The following is a 21,036-nucleotide window of genomic DNA, read 5'->3' as shown; positions in this document are numbered from 1 at the left end:
GAGGGGGGAAGACATCTCTCCACTGGCCCCAGACATTCTTCACTGTGGTAAGCTTCTTTTTTGCCTGATTGGAAGCATGGCTTTTGGCATCTGTGGAATTTTTAATTTCAGCAAGCTCTTAAGAGCTTCAACAATAGGATATGTAGGACGAGCAATACATTTCTGGGCAATCGAAGACCGGGTCACAGTGAAATTGGGGCAAGATGACAAACACTAATGGACTAACCAGAGGAGTACAATAATCCCCCAAGAAATGTTCTGTCTCATAGGGAGGTGCTTACTGTTGCCAGGCCTGGAACAGATTGACATGGGGCATGTCTAAAGAGTGTTCCATATAAGTGTTCTATCACTTATAATTAGTACAAGAAGTGTACTATTACCCAATTCACAGGCACTAGGGTCCCCCAGGGACACAGGGAAGGTGATTTAAGGGGTAGTGGACTGATTGGGAAACTAGTCTTTACAGAGCATGGAGTAGCAATGAAAAAAGTGAGACATTTAACGAAGCACACAGTCCACAATCTTTGGACTAAATCATCGGACTTTTACATTAGAGACACATTTTTTTCCTTTGTCAAGGAACATAACCTCTTAATAACGCCAAGAAAACATTCTTGCATCCTCTCTTCTAAAGCACATTATCCCAGGATAACTGCTTTATAAGTAAATCTGCAACAATGTATCCAGCATCACAGCCCTTTCCTGAAAGCAGAAATCTCATAGGCAATGGTGAGGATTCAAAACAAGATGGGAAAGCCATATGTAGACAGTCAAGATCTAGGCAAGTTAAAACAACAAGTGTTAATGGTAATAGTTATCCCAAAAAACAAAACAAGTCTCATCAAATGGAAGAAAATTGAAATTTTATCAAGTATCTTTTGGGATTGAAATGTTATAAAACTAGGAATCAAAAGCAGGAAGAAGATTGGAAAATTCACAAATACATGGAAACTAAACAGTGCACTCCTCAACACCTAATGGGTCAAAGAAATCAAAGGGAAATGAAAACGATGTATTGAAACAAATAAAAATAGAACAACATATGATAACTAATGCAGCAAAAGCATTTTTAAGAAGAAAGTTTATAATAATAAGTGCTTACATTAACTTTAGAAAAAGATCTCAAACAACCATACATTATACCTCAAGGAACTAGGGAAAAAATAAGCCCAAAGTTAAGAGAAGCATGGAAATCAAGATTTGTAAATAAATGAAATAGAGAACATGAAAACAGAAAAAAGAGCAATGAAACTAAAAGTTGGTTTTTTGAAAAGATAATCAAAATTGAAAAACTGATAGTTAGAATTAGTCATGAAAAGAGAAGATGCAAAATTATAAATGAAATGGAACCCTTATAAATGATACCACACAAATGCAAAGGATTTTAAGGGATAACTATGAACAATTACACACCAACAAATTGGATAACCTAGAAGAAATGGATAAATTACTGGAATCATACAACCTACCGAGACTGAATCATGAAGATACTGAAAATCTGAACAGAATAGTAACAAATCAGGAGACTGAATCGGTAATCAAAAAACTCCCAACACATAAAATTCCAAGACAAGATGGCTTCCCTGGTGAATTTTACCAAACATTTAAAGAATGAATGCCAATCCTTCTCAACTACCAAATATTCAAAGAGGTGGGAACACTCCCAGACTTATTTTATGCAAACAGCATTACTCTGATACCAAAACCAGATAAGGATATTGTAAGAAATTATGAACCAATATTCCTAATAAAGGTAGATGCAAAATTTCTCAACAAAACACTATCAAATTGAATTCCATAGCACACGATCAGGAGGGATTTACCCCTGGGATGCAAGGAAGGTTCAAAATATACAAATCAGTAAATGTCACATTAATAGAATGAAAGATAAAATCATATGATCATCTCAACAGGTGGCAAACAAAAAGAATTTGACAAAATTCAACATCCTTTCATGATAAAAAAAATTCTCAGCAAATTAGTTTGGAAGGCACATACTTCAACACAATAAAGGCCACCTGCATTAAGCCCACAGCTAACATCATCCTCAATGCAGAAAAAGTGACAGCTTTTCCTCCAAGAACAGAAACAAGATAAGGGTGCCCACTTTCACCACTCCTATTCAGAATTGTACTCAAGTCTCAGAGAACGTAGGCAAGAAAAATAAAAAACATCAAAATCAGAAAGGATGAAGTTAAATTGTCTGTTTGCAGATGACATGATCTTATTATACAGAAAACCTAAAGACTGCATTAAAAAATTTTAGAACTCATCAGTGAATTTGGTAAATTCTCAAGACCTATGATCAACATACAAAAATCTGTTGCATTTCTATACACTAAGGACAAAGTATCTGAAAAATAAATAATGAAAATAATCTAATTTACAATACAGCAAACACAGTAAAATACTTAGAAATACATTTAACCAAGCACGTCAAAAGATCTATACACCAAAACAATAAGACACTGAGGACAGACATTGAAGAAGACATAAAGGGAAAGATATCCCCATTTCCTGTATAAAAAGAATATTGTTAAAACGTCCATACTACCCAAAGCCAATTACACATGCAATGCAATTCCTATCAAAATTCCAATGACATCTTTTCACAGAATAGAAAAAGCAATCTACAATTTGTGTGGAACCACAAAAGACTCCAATACCCAAACAATCCTGAGAATGAACAACAAAGCTGGAGAGATCACACTTTCTGATCTCAAACTATATTACAAAGTATAGTATTTGAAACAGCATGGAACAATGGAACAGAATCAAGAGCTCAGAAATAAGCCCATGCGTAATCGGTCAACTAATATTTCACAAGGGAGCCAAGAATATTTAGTGGGAAAAGACTCTTCAATAAATGATATTGGGTAAAACAAGCTATCCTCATGGGAAGAATAAAATTGGACTCCAATCTTATAGCACTCACAAAAACTCACTTGAAATGGGTTAAAGACTTAAATTTAAGACCTGAAATCATAAAACTCCTGGAAGAAAACACAGCTTTCCTATGACAAGCTCCTTGACCTAGGTTTTGGCAAAAAAAAAAAAAAAAAAAAAACCTGTTGGCATATGACGTTAAAAGTACAGGCAGCAAATGCAAAAATAGACAAGTGAGACTACATCAAATAAAAAAGCTCATGCACAGCCAAGGAAACAAAATGAAAAGGCAATCTATGGAGTGGGAGAAAATTTCTTCCAATCATCTATCTAAGAAACGGTTAATATAGGAACTCATACAATACTGTTCAAATGACTATTATCAAAAAGACAAAACAAGTGTTGGCAAGGATATTAAAGGAAAGGGAACCCTTGTACACTGTTGGTGGGAATGTAACTTGGAACAGGCACTATGTAAAATTGCATAAGGTTTCCTCCAAAATATTAAAAATAAAACTACCATAGGATCCAGAAATCCCACTTCTGGACATATAGCCAAAGAAAATTTAATAACTACCTGAAAGAAATATCTGCAGCCCCTTGTTCATTGCAACATTATTCACAATAGCCAAGACATGCAAACAATCAAAGTGCCTGTGCACGAATGGATAAACAAAACGTGGGTGTAAAGGTATATACATATATACATTTAGGAAACATTATTCGGTCATAAAAAAGAGGAAATCCTGAATGTCATGGCAACATGGATAAACCATGAAGGCATTATGCTAAGTGAAATAAGTCAGAGAAAGACAGATACTGTATGATCTCACTTATACGTGGGCTCTAAAACGAGACACACTCACAGAAACAGAGAGTAGAATGGTGGTTGCCAGGGGCTGCAGGGACGGAAAACGAGGAGATGTTGTTCAAAGGATACAAACTTCCAACTATAAGATGCCAAGTTCAGTGGATCTAATATTCAGTATGGTGACTATAGTTAAGAATACTGTTTTATCCTTCAAAGTTGCTAAGAGAGCAGATCTTAAATATTCTCACAACCATCATCAACACAGAAAAGGTAACTGGATGCGTGTGTGCCCAGTCGTGTCCAACTCTTTCTGACCTCATGGACTGTAGCCCACCAGGCCCCTCCGTCCATGGGATTCTCCAGGCAAGAAGGCTGGAGTGGGTTGCCATTTTCACTTCCAGGGGATTTTCCCAACCCAGGAATTGAACCTGAATCTCCTGCACATCGCCCGCATCTCCTGCACTGCAGGCAGATTCTTTACCACTGAACCACCAGGGCAGTTTGAACATAGGTGTGCAGTACATATTTCCTGGTTTCTCTGGGCTGGCTGAGGAAGGCTGGTCTCTACCTCTCAGAGACCCTAGGTCATGCTCATTTACTTTGTGGCCAGTTAGCTAACCTGCCCCTGTCAAATGTCCCTGGAGCTAGACAGACAAGCAGACCTATATATCTCAAACTCAGATTAGAAGTCACAGAGATCTGGACTTTCCTGGTGGCTCAGTGGTTAAGAATCCTCCTGCCAGTGCAGGGTCCACGGGTTCCATTCCCACTCCGAAAAGGTTCCACATGTCAAGGAGCAATGAAGCCCACGGGCAACAACTACTGAACCTGCACTCTAGAGCCCATGGTCTGCAACAAGAAGAGCCACTGCTCACCCCAACTAGAGAAAGCCCGAGCACAGCAATGAAGCCTCGGCACGGCCAAAAATAAACACACACACACACAAAAGAAGTCAGAGCTTCTCCATTCACTAACATGACCTTAGGAAAACCAGTTAGCTGCTCTGGGCCTCAACTTCCCCATCTGAAAAAAAGAGGCTTCGACAAAAATCTCACTCCCACCTATTCTACATTCTTAGAGTGCTAAGAATGCACAGCCAGACATCCAAAGAGAGGAAAGGGATTACTCAACAAATGATGCCAGAGATTAGCCATTTACAAAAAAGGAAAGTCAACCAAGATCCAAACTTTATAACACATGTCAAAATAACTCCAGAGGGATAAGGGTATACAAGATAAAAAATCACAAGGAAAATAAGAAAATATATCCTTGAATAGCCTTATGATCAGATGGTAAAGAATTTTTAAATTCAAAGGATATGAAGGAAACAGAAAAGGAAAACATTGGGAAACTTTCTACATCAGAAAAGAAAACCAATATTCTTAGCAATGTAAGCAAACAGAAGAGGCACCTGCAAAATGAGAAAACCACAGCAAAAAGAATAAAGCTTTATGTCCTACCCTCCACCTGATAGCATCTTCATCTCTCAGTGCTCCACACAGGAAAGGCAGGGCCTAAACCCGACCCAGGAACCAGAGGGAAGCTGTGGAAGCTCACGGACCTGAGAACCGCGTGACAGCGCCACACCAAACCAGAGGGCTGTTACTAAAAGCCTGAGTAACTGCCCAATAGCAGCCACCTGCAGACTGAACCCAGGGTAGGAATGACCGAGGCTCTTACCTAATTTTGTAGATGAGAAAACGCAGGCCCAGAACAGCTAAATCAGATTGCAAAGTCATAACACCTGGTTAGTGTTTACTCCAATCCTGGAACCCAGCTGGGGTTCTGCCTCAGCTGATCCATCTATGAAATGAAGACGTTGGATTAGACCCGTGGTTCTCCAAGTGCAGTGGCCAGACCAGCAGCGTGAACCTCACACGAGAAGTCCTTGGCAATGCAAACTCTCAGGTCTCCCCAGGTCCTGAATCCTCACCACTGGGATGGGGCCCAGCAATCTGTGGTCCCACAAGCCCTCTAGGTGCTTCCTATGTGCACCGAAGTTTGGAAAACCGCTGGATTCCAGGATGTCTAAGGGCCCTTCTAGACATTTTCGGGAATGTCTGAGCATTGACCTCCAGGCCATTTGGCACAAAATCACACTACTCTTAACCTAGGACCAAACCGTGGTATACAAAGGAAAAGTCTGATTGCAGTTTGTAATAGTGGGAATCCTTGGTGGAACGTACACCTATTGTATGTTAAAAGCTCGCTGTCTGGGCTCACTTGCATATGGCATGCTGGTACTCCTAAACCAGGCCTTCTTCCTGGGGTCTGCTTAGAGAGAGGACCAATGAGCCCCTCTTCAAAAAAAGCCAAGTGCTGGGGGCGGGGGGGACAGGGGGAGGGACAAGGAAGAGATGGCCTGTCAATCACCTTTTTGCAGCAAATTCTCTTAGGCTTAGAGGCCCCCAGGACCAAACATGCTGGAGGGAACAGCAGGGGCCAACCTTCCCTGAGCCTGGCTGATCCCTTTCGATGTGCCCTGGCCTTGGTCAGATTTCAATGCCAGCTCAAGGCCAGGTGACACGGAGGGAATCTCCTAGCCTGACAGTGAGGTCCTGGCCTGTGTTGAGGCCACCAGACTTTCATCCCAGGAAGGGGCTCTGCTCCTCAGCCATCCTTGTCTAATCCTGGTCACCCAGCAGGGGCGGCTGTCGCCTAGGCCAAGGACGAGCACCCTTCCTGGCAGCACCCGGCCCCACAGTCCCCTCAGTCCAGCAGGCCTCCGGGCTCGCAGCCCCCTCACTCCAGCAGCCCCCTAGCCCCACACCCCTCCATTGCCCAGCAGCCCCCTCACCCCAGCAGCCACATGGCCCCACAGCGCCCTCACCCCAGCAGCCTCCTGCCCACAGCCTCCTCACCCCAGCAGCCCCCAGCCCCGCAGCCCCCTCACCCAAGCAGCCCCCTGGCCCCACACCCCCCTGGTCCCAGCAGCACCCCTGAGGCCACCTTCGCTGTTGGCTCTCACCTCTGCCCCCACTTCCTAGCCAGAGCTATTGAGGTTTTATGTTGGACGAAAGTGACATAAAACCAGCTCTACTGGCCCAACCAGAGCCTGTGCTGTGAAGGATGGAAGAGGAGGAAGGGAAGATGGCAGTCGTGTCCAAGGGAGGGTTGAAGACTTTAAACATTTACTTTGATTTGGGGGAGGAAGCTCTTGAAAGTCAGAGGAGGGATCCCACCTCAAGGGGCCAGAAAGACAGACTACAGTGCCTTGGGCTGCCCACCATCTTTCCCCACCCACACCCTCCTGGCCTGCCTGTCTTAATGAGATGATGGAGGACACTTGAGCCACTTGGCTTCGTCGTTCACCAGAGAAACATAAAGGCCCTGAGGTGGGAAAGCAAAGGACCCTCAAGCTGTGCACAGGAGACTCTGTTTTCTGTCACAGAGTCTGTGGCATGGAGACTACAATGAGCCACGATTGAGGGGCACCATGCTGTTGAGAACAGGAAGGAAGAAAAAACTGTTGAGGGGAGGCAAATTCCTCAGGCTTCCCAAGAAAGATGTGCTGCTTCACTTGTAGCATGTGTAAGCTGTTTTCAGGACTTGATTAATATCGTTAAGCAACTTAATGCCTAAAGAAAATTCCAGTTAGAACAGGCAAAAACAAAATCTAAACATCATAAAGTAACTCATGATACTGAGAGAAAGTATGCCTCTATCAACCTATTGCGGAGGCAGTTGTTGAGGAAATCAAAAAGAAAGCTTGAGGAAAATTCTGAAGGTAAAAGCCACCCTGAAAGAATTCTTTATCTTGGCATGAAAGTTTTGAAGAATGCAGAATTGCTCAGAAATATGATTCAGAAAGCCCATGAGCCTATTTTAGAGCACCTGAAATACTTGTCCGCAACTTCTCAGATGCTGGAGAGCCTACGAATTTCACAGTTGAACTTCTCTGAATCCAGTGACTATTTCTCAAATGAGGTGTTGACTGAAACATATCTAATAAAGTCATACCTGGATGATTTTGATCCTTCTGTTCTCACGGACCACAAGTTATAGGCTGCATTGGGTGCTAAATACATTGGAAGAAGAATGTCACTCAGAATGCATTAAGGAACAGGATAGCAAAGGAAATGGAACTTCTAGAATAGGGTACAAAACAACTTTCAAGGACTCATACTTCAGCTACTTTTGTACTCTGGAAATTCCTAAATTTAGAATACTAAGTGGGGTTGGTCCAGGTAAAAGTCCTGAAGATCAATTGCAGTTCTCTTTCACAAGTGTACAAGATCAGTATTTTACTCAACAGGACAAGATGCACAGAATGATGACGATGACACAGGCGAAGAATCAAGAGAGAAGAAGCAAAGCTTAAACATACGCTGCACTGCTTATACCTTCTTTTAAAAAAGTTTCTAGGTAGCTAATAAGCAGCTTTTAAAAGGTTTTAAAACCAGTGCTTTCTTCTTAGAATTTTAACGGTCTCCACTTTTCTGCCAGATACATAATTTACTGCATCCTTGAACATCCATAGTTTGGTTCTCGTGAAGTACTTTTGTCATAGGGATACACCTACAGCTGTAAAATATCAGAATCCTTAATGCAAACTAAGAGTGGTTTGGAAAGCCTTCCTGAGAAACCAGTTGAAGTAGTTTTCAAATTAGCTTGCTTGACTTGTGCCTTCATCATTGTGCAGTAGAAAGGTAGTCTCTTGGGCTCACTAGTACACAATGCACTTTTAACTGAACCATGTGCATGGTTAAGGGTTCCAGTAAAGCCACCTTCAATAACTGTCAGCTTATTTGAGGATCTTTGCACTGATGGTTACATGAAAACACATTTAGAGACAAGTGATTCATCACTGGAGTGTTAATAAAGTCTTGTCTTCATTTTATACTTAGCAGAGCAGTTTTTGTAGCACTCTACCTTCTAGGAATGCTACCTGTTCACCTTTTGGTAAACTTGGATCAGATTATTTTGTTGAAAGAAGCCTAAAATATCAAGGGGCAAAAGATGCTCTAGAGCTGTGGTCCCCCACGTTTTGGGCACCAGGGATAAGTTTCAAGGAAGACAATTTTTCCACGGACCAGGGAGGAGGGGGATGGTTTGGGGATGATTCAGGTGCATTACATTCATTGTGCACTTTATTTCTATTGTTATTACATCAGCTCCACCTCAGATCATGAGGCACTAGATCCCGGAGGTTGGGCATGCCTGCTCTAGAGTCAGTCAGTCAGTTCAGTCGATCAGTCGGGTCTGACTCTTTGCAACGCTGTGAACTGCAGCACGCCAGGCCTCCTTGTCCATCACCAACTCCCGGAGCTTGCTCAAACTTATGTCCATCGAGTCAGTGATGCCACCCAACCATCTCATTCTCTGTCTCCTGCTCTAGAGTAGTGGTTTTCAAAGTGGGGCTCCCAGGGTAATGGTCCAGGAGGTCACATGGTGCAAGTGAGCCCAGCCGTGCACTTTGGCTAAGACAACGGAGGAAGAGGCTCACCTCCATCTAAGACCAACCTTAATTCACTGGCTCCAATGTGTAGCGGGTAAATTGACTAGGACCCAAGGGCTCCTCTGGAGAGGAGACTAGAGCTCCTTGGAGCTTGAGCCACACACCGCTCTGAGGATAATGATTTCCTGGAGGTAGTTGAGAAAAGTGTAAGGCAAAACTAATGACAAAAGTCATAGATCCGGTGATGCCATTTATATAAAGTTTTAAAACCTGCCAAAAATGCTATGTACTCTGGGATATAAGTGTATGTTTAACAACCTCTTTCATTTCACATCAATGTAGGCAAAGTACATGGGAATGAAACACCAAACTCATGACACCAGTTACCATTTGAGGAAAGGATGTGCAGACCTCCAACTCCATTTCTATTGTTTTATTTCTTAAACTCAGCAGAGATTACCTGGGCCCCAAGGAAGTTTCTATTAGTGCTCATACTAATATTGCTCTAGTCTTATGTGTGACTTTAAGTAGTAGATGGGCCTAAGCTCTAGAATTGGGGTAAAAAAGTGGTGAAAGGTAGTTCATCAGAGAAAGGGAGTTTGGGGGAAGGCCTCGTTCTACGATTAGTTACGGTCACTTAGACACCCATTCAGGATGGCATTAGCAGACTGCTTCTCCGGTGTGCTACAATAGCATACTTCACAAGCAGCCTCCCTACATCCCATCTCAAGACCCTCACTGTATGGAACCTCAAAGACTCTTCTTCACCTTTCTGTCCTAAAGTACCAAATACCTCCAGAGACAAGTTGACCTGAGGCAACGCTATGAAAGTGGAACAAGACTTGCATCCCTAGATCCTTTACCTCTTTTTTCAGCGACATCCTGTTAACTCTCAAGCAGTGGCCCCTGCTGTCCTCCTCAATTCCACCATCATCCCCCAGCACCTAGAATCAGGGTCACTGTCACTCCCCATAGAGGCCTCCTTTCCCTGGGAGCGAAAGGAGATCCTTCCCAGATCTTTCCTTCATTCCTCTACTCATCTGCTCTCAAGATTCCTGTCCCAATTCCTCAAGACCCTGCCTAATGTAATACCTGGCTAATGATATAAAAGAAATAGTATTTTCAGGTAGCATGTGATTCCAACTTAACATACATGTACTTGTCTCCGAAAGGTCCTATGAAATGATGCTAAGATAGGCAATTTCAGACCCTGTGGCAAAGTAGGGGAAGAAAATTTTAGAGGATTTTTAACTTACATTATGTAAAGACCCAGAAATTTAATGTGTAACCTCTCTGACCTCCAAAAGTTGAAATTTAGAATGAGCTAACCACAAAGCAAACAAACATTAACACTGATGCAATTCTCTGCCATCTTATATATACTTTTAATGACCAAATTGAAAGACTTTTTTTCCTATGAACTTGTCCCCCTCAATCTAAAGATACTTATGTGTGTGTGTGTGTGTTAGTCACTCAGTCATATCCGAATCTTTGCAACCTCATGGACTGTAGCCCACCAGGCTCCTCGGTCCATGGCTCTCTCCTGGCAAGAAGACTGGAGTAGGTTGCTATTTCCTCCTCCAGGGGATCTTCCCAAGCCAGCGATTGAACCTGGGTCTCCAGCATTGCAGGCAGATTTTTCACCATCCCTCTGACAATATGAGATGTACTGGTATAGAGAGAAATTACCCAAACTCTACCGACATTCAAGGCTCAACTTGAATCTTACCCACTGGGGGCTCTCCAAATTCATAAATGTGATCCTACACATAGTAGCATTTGACTTTGTAACTTGTACAATTAACCAATATAGAGGAAGCAAGTTATTTATAGTCATTTAACAAATGTTTAAGGGGCCTCCTTGGTGGCTCAGGGGTAAAGAATCCGCTAGCCAATGCAGGGGATGTGGGTTCAATTACTGGTCCAGGAAACCTGTGTTCTAGAGTCCGGGAGCCATTACTGAGCCCACATGCCTAGAGCCATGCTCCACAACAAGAGAAGCCTCCACAGTGAGAAGCCTGCACCCTGCAACTAGAGACTAGACCCTGCTTGCTGCAACTATAGAAAAACCTGTGCAGCAATGAAGACCCAGTGCAGGCATACATAAATAAATCTTTAAAGTAAATAAATAAATGTCTGAGTATTTACTCTGTTCCAGATATCATTCTAGGTGTTTGGGGGACATAGTGAAGAAACAGACAATAAGCTCTGCTTTGCGGCACTTAACTCTTGGTGGTGCTCGGGGAGGCTGGGGAGTTAGGACAGGAGTAATAAAAACAAAGATAAAACGTATTAAATGGGAAAAGTTCAAAGCTATGAAGGAAATAGAAACGGTGGTAATATAAGAGTGTTTGAGGGTGGCACTGGGTGACAAGTTGTAGTCAGCGATGATCCCCTGTGAGTGTTCTTTGACTGAATTCCACACCATGGTGGATTCATGTCAATGTATGGCAAAACCAATACAATATTGTAAAGTAATTAGCCTCCAAGTAAAATAAATCAATTTTAAAAAATTAAAAAACCAAACAAACCTGAATTCCAAGGAGGAGGCCGCTATAGGACAATTTGGGAGGAAGATTCCCATGAAAATTACGGAGAACATAAAAGTGGGGGAGGGGGCATTTCTTCTGTACAGAAGGCAAGCATTTACTGATTGAGTGTGGACAACAGGACCAAATTAAAACTCTACTTCCTCTGAATAAAAAGGACATGCTTAGAAGATGAGAAAACCCAGACAAACCTCACTGCTGCTGCTGCTGCCGCTAAGTCGCTTCAGTCGTGTCCGACTCTGTGCGACCCCATAGATGGCAGCTCATCAGGCTACCTCGTCCCTGGGATTCTCCAGGCAAGAACACTGGAGTGGGTGGTGATTTCTTTCTCCAACGCATGAAAGTAAAAAGTGAAAGTGAAGTCGCTCAGTCGTGTCCGACTCTTAACGACCCCATGGACTAGAGCCTACTAGGCTCCTCCATCCATGGGATTTTCCAGGCAAGAGTACTAGAGTGGGGTGCCATTGCCTTCTCCGAGACAAACCTCACTAATAACCCTTAATTCTGATAAGGCTCATTGTCTATTATCATGTTAAATATTCACAAAATCCCTGCGGGGTGGTAATTCTTCTCTTTGTTAAGAGGAAACTAAGGACCATAGGAAAATTTACCCTAAGCCACACAGCTTTTAACAACAAAGGGACAGGAAACGTAACATGATCAAGAATATTCCTAAATGCACCAAAACTCTTCTGCTAGCTCTACCATCATCTCAATGGTGTTTTGCTTTGGAGGCCAACCTCCTTTTCAGGGCAAAGGGCAAAGTCTTTACTAGAGCTTTCACGGCCCTATCTACTTTAAAGGCCCAGCTGCCACTCTGCTCTACACTCCTGCCATTTTGCTCCCTGGCTAGTTGCACACCAACACATCTCTGCCACTCTCCATGCTGCTTCCTTTACCTACAGGAACCTCCTTGCCCCTGCCTTTTTACTGCCACTTGAACTCCTAGCTTCAGGACCCCCTGAAATGCCCCCTCTTGAGCACTTTCCCAGGCACCAGCCCACCCCCTTCATCTACTGGCCATAGCTAATCATCCACTCTCCCATGCTTCCTTAACACTTGTGCTCATCCTTGTCACAGCACTGGACAGAGTGAGTCGTCATTGCCCATGTGTCTGTCTAGCCCTTTAGATCGTAAACCAGAACAAGCCATGGGTCTTAGATACCTGAGTCCCCAAGTCCGAACATAATTCCAGGTATATAGTAGGTGCTTACATGTGCTCAGTGAATGCTTAAATGACTAGGGGCTGGAGTGTTTGTCCTGTAGCTTCAAGTGGACAGACTAGTTGTTCCTGACCTGGAAAGACACTCGTATGATTTCTCTTGTTTTGTTTGCTTTGTTTGGTAACATGCTATGTCCTCTACAGTGAATAGTGATGGTCTTGTTAAAAGTTCTGAAGAAAAGAATGTACAGAGATAGGAGGAAACAAAGAAAGCATTAATACTCGGGTTTCATGGGTGGGGCAACTTCCCTGGTGGCTCAGATGGTAAAAATTAGGAGACCCAGATTCGATCCCTGGGTCGGGAAGATCCCCTGTAGAAAGGAAGGGTAACCCGCTCCAGTAGTCTCGCCTCGAAAATCCCATAGACAGAGGAGCCTGGTGGGCTACAGTCAATGGGGTTGCAAATTCTTATGGGGGAAAAAAAACCCCATCCACCTGGGAGTATGTGCTTCTCTGCTAAAGAAGAATGGAGGCAGTCCTGTCACAGCATGGGATAGGAAATGGGAGTGCCCTAATTAAGCACCTTCCTCACCCCAGGACCTCCATCACATCACCCAGGTCTGCCCTCTGCCCAGAAACAACATCTGCCTCCTTTTCCTACCCCTCAGTTCAGTTCAATCGTTCACTTATGTCCAACTTTTTGCCACCCCATGGACTGCAGCACACCAGGCTTCCCTGTCCATCACCAACTCCTGGAGTTTACGCAAACCGTCTATTGAGTCGGTGATGCCATCCAACCATCTCCATCCTCTGTCGTCCCCGTCTCTTCCTGCCTTCAATCCTTCCCAGCATCTTCCCCAGTCTTTTCAAATGAGTCAGTTCTTCCCATCAAGTGGCCAAAATTTTGGAGTTTCAGCTTCAACATCAGTCCTTCCAATGAATATTCAGGACTGATTTCCCTTAGGGTTGACTGGTTTGATCTCCTTGCAGTCCAAGGGACTCTCAAGAGTCTTCTCCAATCCCAAGGTTCAAAAGCACCAATTCTTTGGTGCTCAGCTTTCCTTATGGTCCAATTCTCACATCTATACATGACTACTGGAAAAACCATAGCTTTGCTTGAACGGACCTTCTATTCCTAAAGTGAAAATGAAAGTGAAAGTGAAGTCATGTCCGACTCTTTGCAACCCAATGGGCGGTAGCCTACTAGGCTCCTCTGTCTATGGGATTTTCTAGGCAAGAGTACTGGAGTGGGTTGCCATTCCCTTCTCCAAGAGATCTTCCCAAGCCAGGGATCGAATCCGGGTCTCCCGCACTGCAGACAGACACTTTACAGTCTGAGCCACCAGGGAAGGCCGCAGGCTTTTTTTACAGCCAGGGACCCGCTGGGGTTTACAAGCCCATTTTAACAAGGGCCACACAGAGCCAACATCCTGTCTTCATTGTCCTTAGTTTGGGCCTGTTGCCCATCTTTTGGGTCCAACACCTCCCTCCTCTGAGAAGCCTTTTCTGAGAAAAAACTTTCAATGCCTTTTGACTCACTTGTTTGAGTTCATGCATTACAGCGTAAAGATGGAAGTGTTTTACACCGTCAGTGTCCTCCAGCCAAAGATCACAGAAACATGCCTGTAGTTGAGGGAGTTCAGTTCACTATTCATTGCAGTAAGGGAGAACACACATCATGGAGGAACCATGTGATGTCTTCCCAAGTATCAGAAAGAACCTGTTACAGAGGCTGGGGTTTGGTTGAGTTATTTGGGGAAGTTTTTCCTTCAAGGAAACAGGAGTTTGCTCTAGATTAGATGTCTTTAGGTAGCTGAGGCAATTCTCTGATTGGTATGTGAGTAAATCTTCCCTGTAGGGAGAGGGGACTAGACCCAGAATAAAGATGTAATTGGTCAAGAAGTTGTAGACATTCATTTTAGCCAAGAGAGGGGGATGTTTAGTCCTTCTTTACATTCAGAAAACGAAGATCATGGCATCCGGTCCCATCACTTCATGGGAAATAGATGGGGAAATAGTGGAAACAGTGTCAGACTTTATTTGGGGGGGCTCCAAAGTCGCTGCAGATGGTGACTGCGGCCATGAAATTAAAAGACGCTTACCCCTTGGAAGGAAAGTTATGTCCAACCTAGATACCATATTCAAAAGCAGAGACGTTACTTTGCCAACAAAGGTCCATCTAGTCAAGCCTATGGTGTTTCCAGTGGTCATGTATGGATGTGAGAGTTGGACTGTGAAGAAGGCTGAGCGCCGAAGAATTGATGCTTTTGAACTGTGGTGTTGGAGAAGACTCTTGAGAGTCCCTTGGACTGCAAGGAGATCCAACCAGTCCATTCTGAAGGAGATCAGCCCTGGGATTTCTTTGGAAGGAATGATGCTAAAGCTCAAACTCCAGTACTTTGGCCACCTCATGAGAAGAGTTGACTCATTGGAAAAGACTCTGATGCTGGGAAGGATTGGGGCAGGAAAGAAGGGGAAGACAGAGGACGAGATGGCTGGATGATATCATTGACTCGATGGACGTGAGTCTGAGTGAACTCCGGGAGTTGGTGATGGACAGGGAGGCCTGGCGTGCTGCGATTCATGGGGTTGCAAAGAGTCGGACATGACTGAGGGACTGAACTGAACTGAACTGAACTGTCTCCTTTCAATATGGTCTCAGAGTGACCATGTCTGAGGTTGATGTTCTATGACACTGTTCTATGACAGGTCCAATAGGAAGGAAGTTGGCCAAAGCTGACGTGTGAAGTATGTTTCAATTCCACATTAAAGATCAGGAGATTGGTCCTAGTCCTGGCTCTTCTACTAACTGGCATGACTTTGGGGATGCCAGTTAGCAGCTCTAAACCTTAGTTTCCCCGTTTATTTTTTTTTAATTTTTAAAAATTATGTTTTTTCTTGTTTTTGTTTGTCGATTTTGTATTAAATTTATTTATTTTAATTGGAGGTCAATTACTTTAAAAAAGAATGGTCTTAGATTCCATATCTAAAGGCCTTTCCAGCCCTGAAATGCTAAGAGAATGTGTGTTTCTCTTGCATCTCTTCTGTCTTTATAGAAAATGCTAAAGGGTACTTGGCCACACATCCTTATGTGTGTGCATGCTAAGTTGCTTCAGTTGTGTCCGACTCTGTGTGACCCTATGGACTACAGCCCCTCCAGGTTCCTCTGTGCTTAGAATTCTCCAGGCAAGACTACTGGAAGGGATTGCCATGCCCTCCTCCACGGAATCATCCCAACCCAGGGATCAAATCCGGGTCTCTTACATCTCCTGCATTGGCAGGCAGGTTCTTTACCACTAGCGCCACCCCGGAAGCCCACACATCCTTACAGAGGGGAATTCATGCATAACAAATGGTATTATAGGTAAGCTGCTTAAAAATCAACTGAGATTTTAATCTTAACACTGTGAGCCATTATTGATTCCAAATTAAGGAGTGAAATGTAAACATTCTGAAGATCTCCAAAAAGAAGAAAGTATAAAATTCATTTCTGGATGAGAAAAGATGTACACATTTATGATGTTAAAACCAAGAAAAAAGAAAATATTATTAGATTTTACGACATAAAAAAGAAAAACTGCATACTTAGAAGGCAAAATCAAACTAAAAACACAGTTTCAACAAATGCTCAGTATCCTAAATATAATTCCATCTTCTTCCATCTACCTAACTCATATTTTCATTGAATGCCACCTATACAGATGATAAAACTGAGGCCTAGAAATGATAAGTAACTGTTTCAGGATCATTTAGGGCGGCAAATGTTAAACCAACTCAGACCTCAGATTGGGATTCTGCCTCTTTTTTGCTGTCTTTATAATGAGAATTTTGAATTAGAGATTATTGACATTGCCTTCCAAATTTAAACCAATGATTTACGGCAACACCATGCTCCATTCACGAGGTGAGACAGAGAAAAAATAAAAACACTGAAATTCGGTTGGAACTGAACTGAATGAAAGGGGAAAAAATCCCTCTTTACAATTATGAGACTTATTAGTATTTTTCCTAAATGTAACATCCAGATGTAATTGGCTATGTCTTTTTCAAAAAATATTTTTAGTGCTACAAAACTTTTTTTTACAGAACGACAGTGCTACAAAACTTTTTTTACAGAACGACTATAAAAACAGTTCATTTCTGTATAATTTTCAAAATTACACTTGGGGTCTGGACTAAGTGGATCTTGAGATCAATAAAAAGTCCGGGACTGTTGCCTCTGAAACATCCTAGGAAGGTGGCCCTTTTAACGTCTGTCATGCTTAGCACTTAGGAGATGACCTGATCCTTTAAAGAAACCTCTCCTTTTTTTATTCAGTCTTCAAAGCATTAAGGGAATATGTCTGGGTTCATTATACACCTTCTAGCTCCTAACTTCTCCAACACTTCTCAACCTTCAGCTCTGACTGCATTCATTTCAATTTGTCTACTCTTTTCCAACTATTTTTAACTAAGGTAAATTGTCCAAATTCTCTTTCTCTTCTGCGGAGGTTTTTAGTACTGCTAACATCTGAGATACACAACATTTTTATGACCCTGTCTCTATTCACATGAGCCATTACCAGGTGGAAATTCCCAGGTGGGAAATTTCTCTCAGTTCACATGGCCCAGGATGCCTTCATAAATACCTTCCTGCACAATTACATAAAGGACACGAGCCTAGAAGACCTCCACACATGTCAGAACCCTAGCGCGTCAAAGAACAAGTAGGCAATTGTGAGCAATTTGACAACCAAGGGCCTTGGCCGTTCATTGGACACAGAGCACGTCAATCCTTGTTTGTCAGCAAATGAGCCCAAAGCTCGTGACGAGGGGTCACAGGCCACCGTCAACGGTTCCGCGTCAACAGGCCCCGCCCCTCGACTGTGGCCTGGCTCCACTGCCTGAGGCCCGACTTCCGTCGGACGCTTCCGCCATTGGCCGTCTACCCTCCCGGTCGTGGGGCCTCCTCTGTGGTCCCTTCCGTGACTGCCTCGGTCCATCTCACTTCCCTCAGCCTCCTCTCAGGGCAGCCACTTCGGGTGCCACCACCTGCGCCACTGCCATCGTCCCCTGCCTGGCTGAGGTAACTGGCGGCTGCCATGTCTACCACGGGGGATGGAGATCTGGCCCCTGGCGGGCAGGAAGGCCCTGCAGGTGCGGCGGGGGCCCAGGCCGGAGCCCGTGACGGTGTGGACCGCAGCTCCGAGGCTCGCAGGGGTGACTCCATGCCTGAGGCTGAGGCGGGTGGAGTCGTGGGGGCCTCAGGAGGCCCGAGGGAGGCGGCCCTGGAGGGCGGGAACGCTGAGGAAGACGCCGACCTCAGGCCGGCTGAGGAGAGGGAGGTGGAGGAGCAGGCGGAGGGCGTGAACCGCATGGTGGTCTCGCGCCACTTCCCCATGAACACCTTCCTCTTAACGGTCCTAAATCTGGCGCACTCGATGGTGAACCGTTTGTCCGAAAACCACGTCATACTTCCGCCAAATGATGATCGCGTGTTGGTCTGGCACCAGACCAGGCAGCGCTTGTCCGACCACGGCTCAGCCGCCGTGGCCGGGTTTTCGGAGGTCCAGGTGCCATCGGATGAATCGGGGGAGGGGCCGGCTGAGGAAGCCCCGGACCAGGGGGCGGAGCAGGCGGAGGAAGCCCAGGAGGCGGAGCAGGCGGAGGAAGCCCAGGAGGCGGAGGAAGCCGAGGAGGCCTCTTTATTGGAGACGGCCACCAAGGAGTCTGAGGAGCCCAGCTCGCGGGAGATGCCACAGGAGCCTGTCGCCCCTGAGAGTGAGCATTCGAGGGGCGGGGGGGAGTTGGGGGGGACGGAAACACTGGCAGCTGCCGGCCGGGTCTGGGGACCAGGGATCCCGAGGAGGGGGCAGGCTCATACGGGGGGCACGGGGTGGGGGGGGGGCGTTCCTCAGGACGGGAGGCCGGGAGTCAGGGCCTCCTTGAATCGAAGGCCAGAGGGGCCCAGTAGAAGCCCAACTGCATAACGATTTGTTTGGTTTGGGGGGAAAATAAGCTGCCCTCTACCAACCCTGGTAAGAGGTCTGAGATGATCAGTGCCAGTTATGAGCCCACACGTGAAGGTCAGTGGAGGCAGGTGTTCAAGAGGGAGCTTGAGAGGACATGGAAGAGAACAGGCAAATGGCAGACCTCATATTTGGTTCATAGCTTTTAAAAATGTCAAGATTCTTGGAGAGTTGATCCCAAAACATTATGAACTCATACAGGACCACATGGTCAAAAGGAAATGTTTAGGTGATTGAGGAACTCAGGAGCTTCCCCATAGAATTTGTTATTGAGGTGAAGCATATTTTGGCGAAAAAGTTCTGGCCAAAACATCCAGAATGCATCAGACCCAGAGAATTCTGATCCTTGAGCACAAGTCATCAGTAGCACAGGGTGACAGATTTACTAGAAAAGAAGAAATAATATCATTGTGAAAATGATCAAGCAGCAGCAAAGTGAGGGCCATGGAAGTGTTGCATCCGCCAGAAGGAAGGCCCCCAGTTACTCTTTTCTTAGTTGCTTCTGTCCTGCTTCTCCTAAGGGTAGAGTACTGGACATCCTGCCATTCCTTATGTGTTTGCGTTTTTTTTTTTTTTTTTTTCCTGTAAATGTCTGGTCCCAAAGTCTATTATTCCTCTCTAAAGAAACAGGTGAATGCCAGGATGAGAACTCCAAAGAAGAGGCGCAGGGCAGCAAAAGTGAGGGGAAAGAAAAGAAGTATAAGAGGAAACAAGAAGAACCAGAAAAGGATCTGGACCCAGCAAAGGACTGGCCCCGAAAGCCCAGGTATCTGTGTATAGCTTTGAAAATAACCCAGCTATTCCCAGGCATTTACCAATTTTGTTTTTGCTTTTTAATTCTCGGAGTAAATTAAGAAAACGTTTGTTTGAAATTAGTTCAACAACTCAAATTTACCTAATGTTTATAGAACAGTTCTGCACCCAGTAATATAAAGAGCATGAAGTGAAATATACTTCATGGCTTCTCATTTGTTCTTATGAGGTCTTTGGTCCTCTATCTCTAAGATTACCAACAAGTTGTAAATGTATCAGTACCTAAGACCAGTATTTCTTGAGAAAACAGTGACGAAAAGCAGCAGCAACTGGGCTGTGCACTAGTTTGGCCTTCATTTCTTGACCACAGAAGTGCAGTCTCCTGCACTAAGAGAAGACACCTTTTAGAACGTAACTACTTACGAATAGCATACAGTTCAGAATTTCAAGTAGGACCACATTTAGTGATTAATACTGAAATATTTGTTCGGTTGTAGATTTGTGTATTTTATATGACAGTCAAAAGAAACAGTCATAGGATGACTGTTGTTTATCACTGAGATGGTAGTGAAGGTATATATCTTGTCTTTAATGATTAACATTTTCTCCCTTGTTTGCATAGTGGTGTGTTTCATAATAACAGCCTCTTTCTCATACGGTAGATTTGGAAACCGAGGGTCTGGGAGGGTAAGGGAGTATCATCTGTGGAGTGAGCACAGGCTTTTAAGGTAGAAAGAGTGATTTAAGTCCCAGACTAGCCTCTCAAAGGAAGGGGGAAAAAAAAAAGCATTTATGGTTGTGGGCAAGAGGGAGACAAGGTTGGTAGGATCACATGATTGAAGCCATCGGGTTGTACATGCACCCAGTGTCCAGGGTGAATTTTACAAGAGGAAAATGTGTTTTTCTTCTCTCCTTGTTGAGATACAACCCTCAGATGCAGCAGATATACATAAGGCTGACTGTTTTCTTCGATTTAGAAAGTTTCTGATGCTGACTGATGCTGTATAATCGTTCCTTTTCTCTCATTTCTTCCTGCAGTTTGGAAGACTAGAAAGAAGACAGAGAAGAAAGGATCCATTGTTCGCTATTTTTCGATTTTTCAGAAGCCCATGGGATTATTAACGTTGATTTCCTTCCCAAATCCATCCCCCAAAAAGCAACTGTCTAATAATAATATCTATAAAAATTCCAATATCTAATTGGGTTTTATCTTTTCCAGATATATTTGACAGCATTTGTTCTAGTTAAAACTAAGTTTTAAAGTAATAAACTGAAATGTAGATAGATTTATGTATATAAATAATCCTGATTTAAATCTCTTTAAAAATGAGAAGCCGTTTTACATCATTGGAAGGCATCATCACATTCCGCCATTTGATAAGCCTGTTTTAAATTCTTTTATTGCAGCCCAAAATAAAATTTGTATTTAAAACAGTTTTGTAAAGACAGAAATAGGGGTCAAGGCTTTA

General features: G+C 43.9%; 1 protein-coding gene and 1 long non-coding RNA gene across 7 annotated transcripts in view; one reads left to right on the top strand and one right to left on the bottom strand.

Moving 5' to 3' along the window:
• LOC129639765 (uncharacterized) overlaps positions 1 to 21,036 on the bottom strand; it is a 315,100-nt gene that overhangs the window by 212,616 nt on the left and 81,448 nt on the right. For 3 of the 6 annotated variants that reach the window (XR_008708582.1, XR_008708587.1, XR_008708586.1), the window contains exon 1: positions 5,158 to 5,365. The exons of 2 other annotated variants lie outside the window; for them this stretch is intronic. This is a non-coding gene — a long non-coding RNA (uncharacterized LOC129639765). Of the gene's footprint in view, positions 1 to 5,157; positions 5,366 to 21,036 lie in introns of those variants that run through there. One more of the 6 variants, XR_008708589.1, reaches the window with a different exon arrangement.
• On the top strand, positions 15,942 to 20,110 carry LOC129639758 (cancer/testis antigen 47A-like). Its single transcript, XM_055564991.1, has 2 exons — positions 15,942 to 18,566; positions 19,439 to 20,110. The coding sequence occupies exons 1-2, from the start codon at positions 17,888 to 17,890 to the stop codon at positions 19,666 to 19,668; spliced, it is 909 nt and encodes a 302-aa protein (XP_055420966.1). The 5' UTR covers positions 15,942 to 17,887; the 3' UTR covers positions 19,669 to 20,110.

The sequence above is a fragment of the Bubalus kerabau genome, chromosome X (assembly GCF_029407905.1).
Source record: "Bubalus kerabau isolate K-KA32 ecotype Philippines breed swamp buffalo chromosome X, PCC_UOA_SB_1v2, whole genome shotgun sequence".
Lineage (NCBI taxonomy): Eukaryota > Metazoa > Chordata > Mammalia > Artiodactyla > Bovidae > Bubalus > Bubalus kerabau.
This window is presented reverse-complemented; position numbering and strand designations above follow the sequence as displayed.

Excerpts from the sequence above, each read along its gene's own strand:
- LOC129639758 (XM_055564991.1), top strand. The coding sequence starts at position 17,888 with ATGTCTACCACGGGGGATGGAGATCTGGCCCCTGGCGGGCAGGAAGGC. Across the intron at positions 18,567-19,438 it reads GGAGCCTGTCGCCCCTGAGA|AAACAGGTGAATGCCAGGAT; the intron begins GTGAGCATTCGA and ends TCCTCTCTAAAG.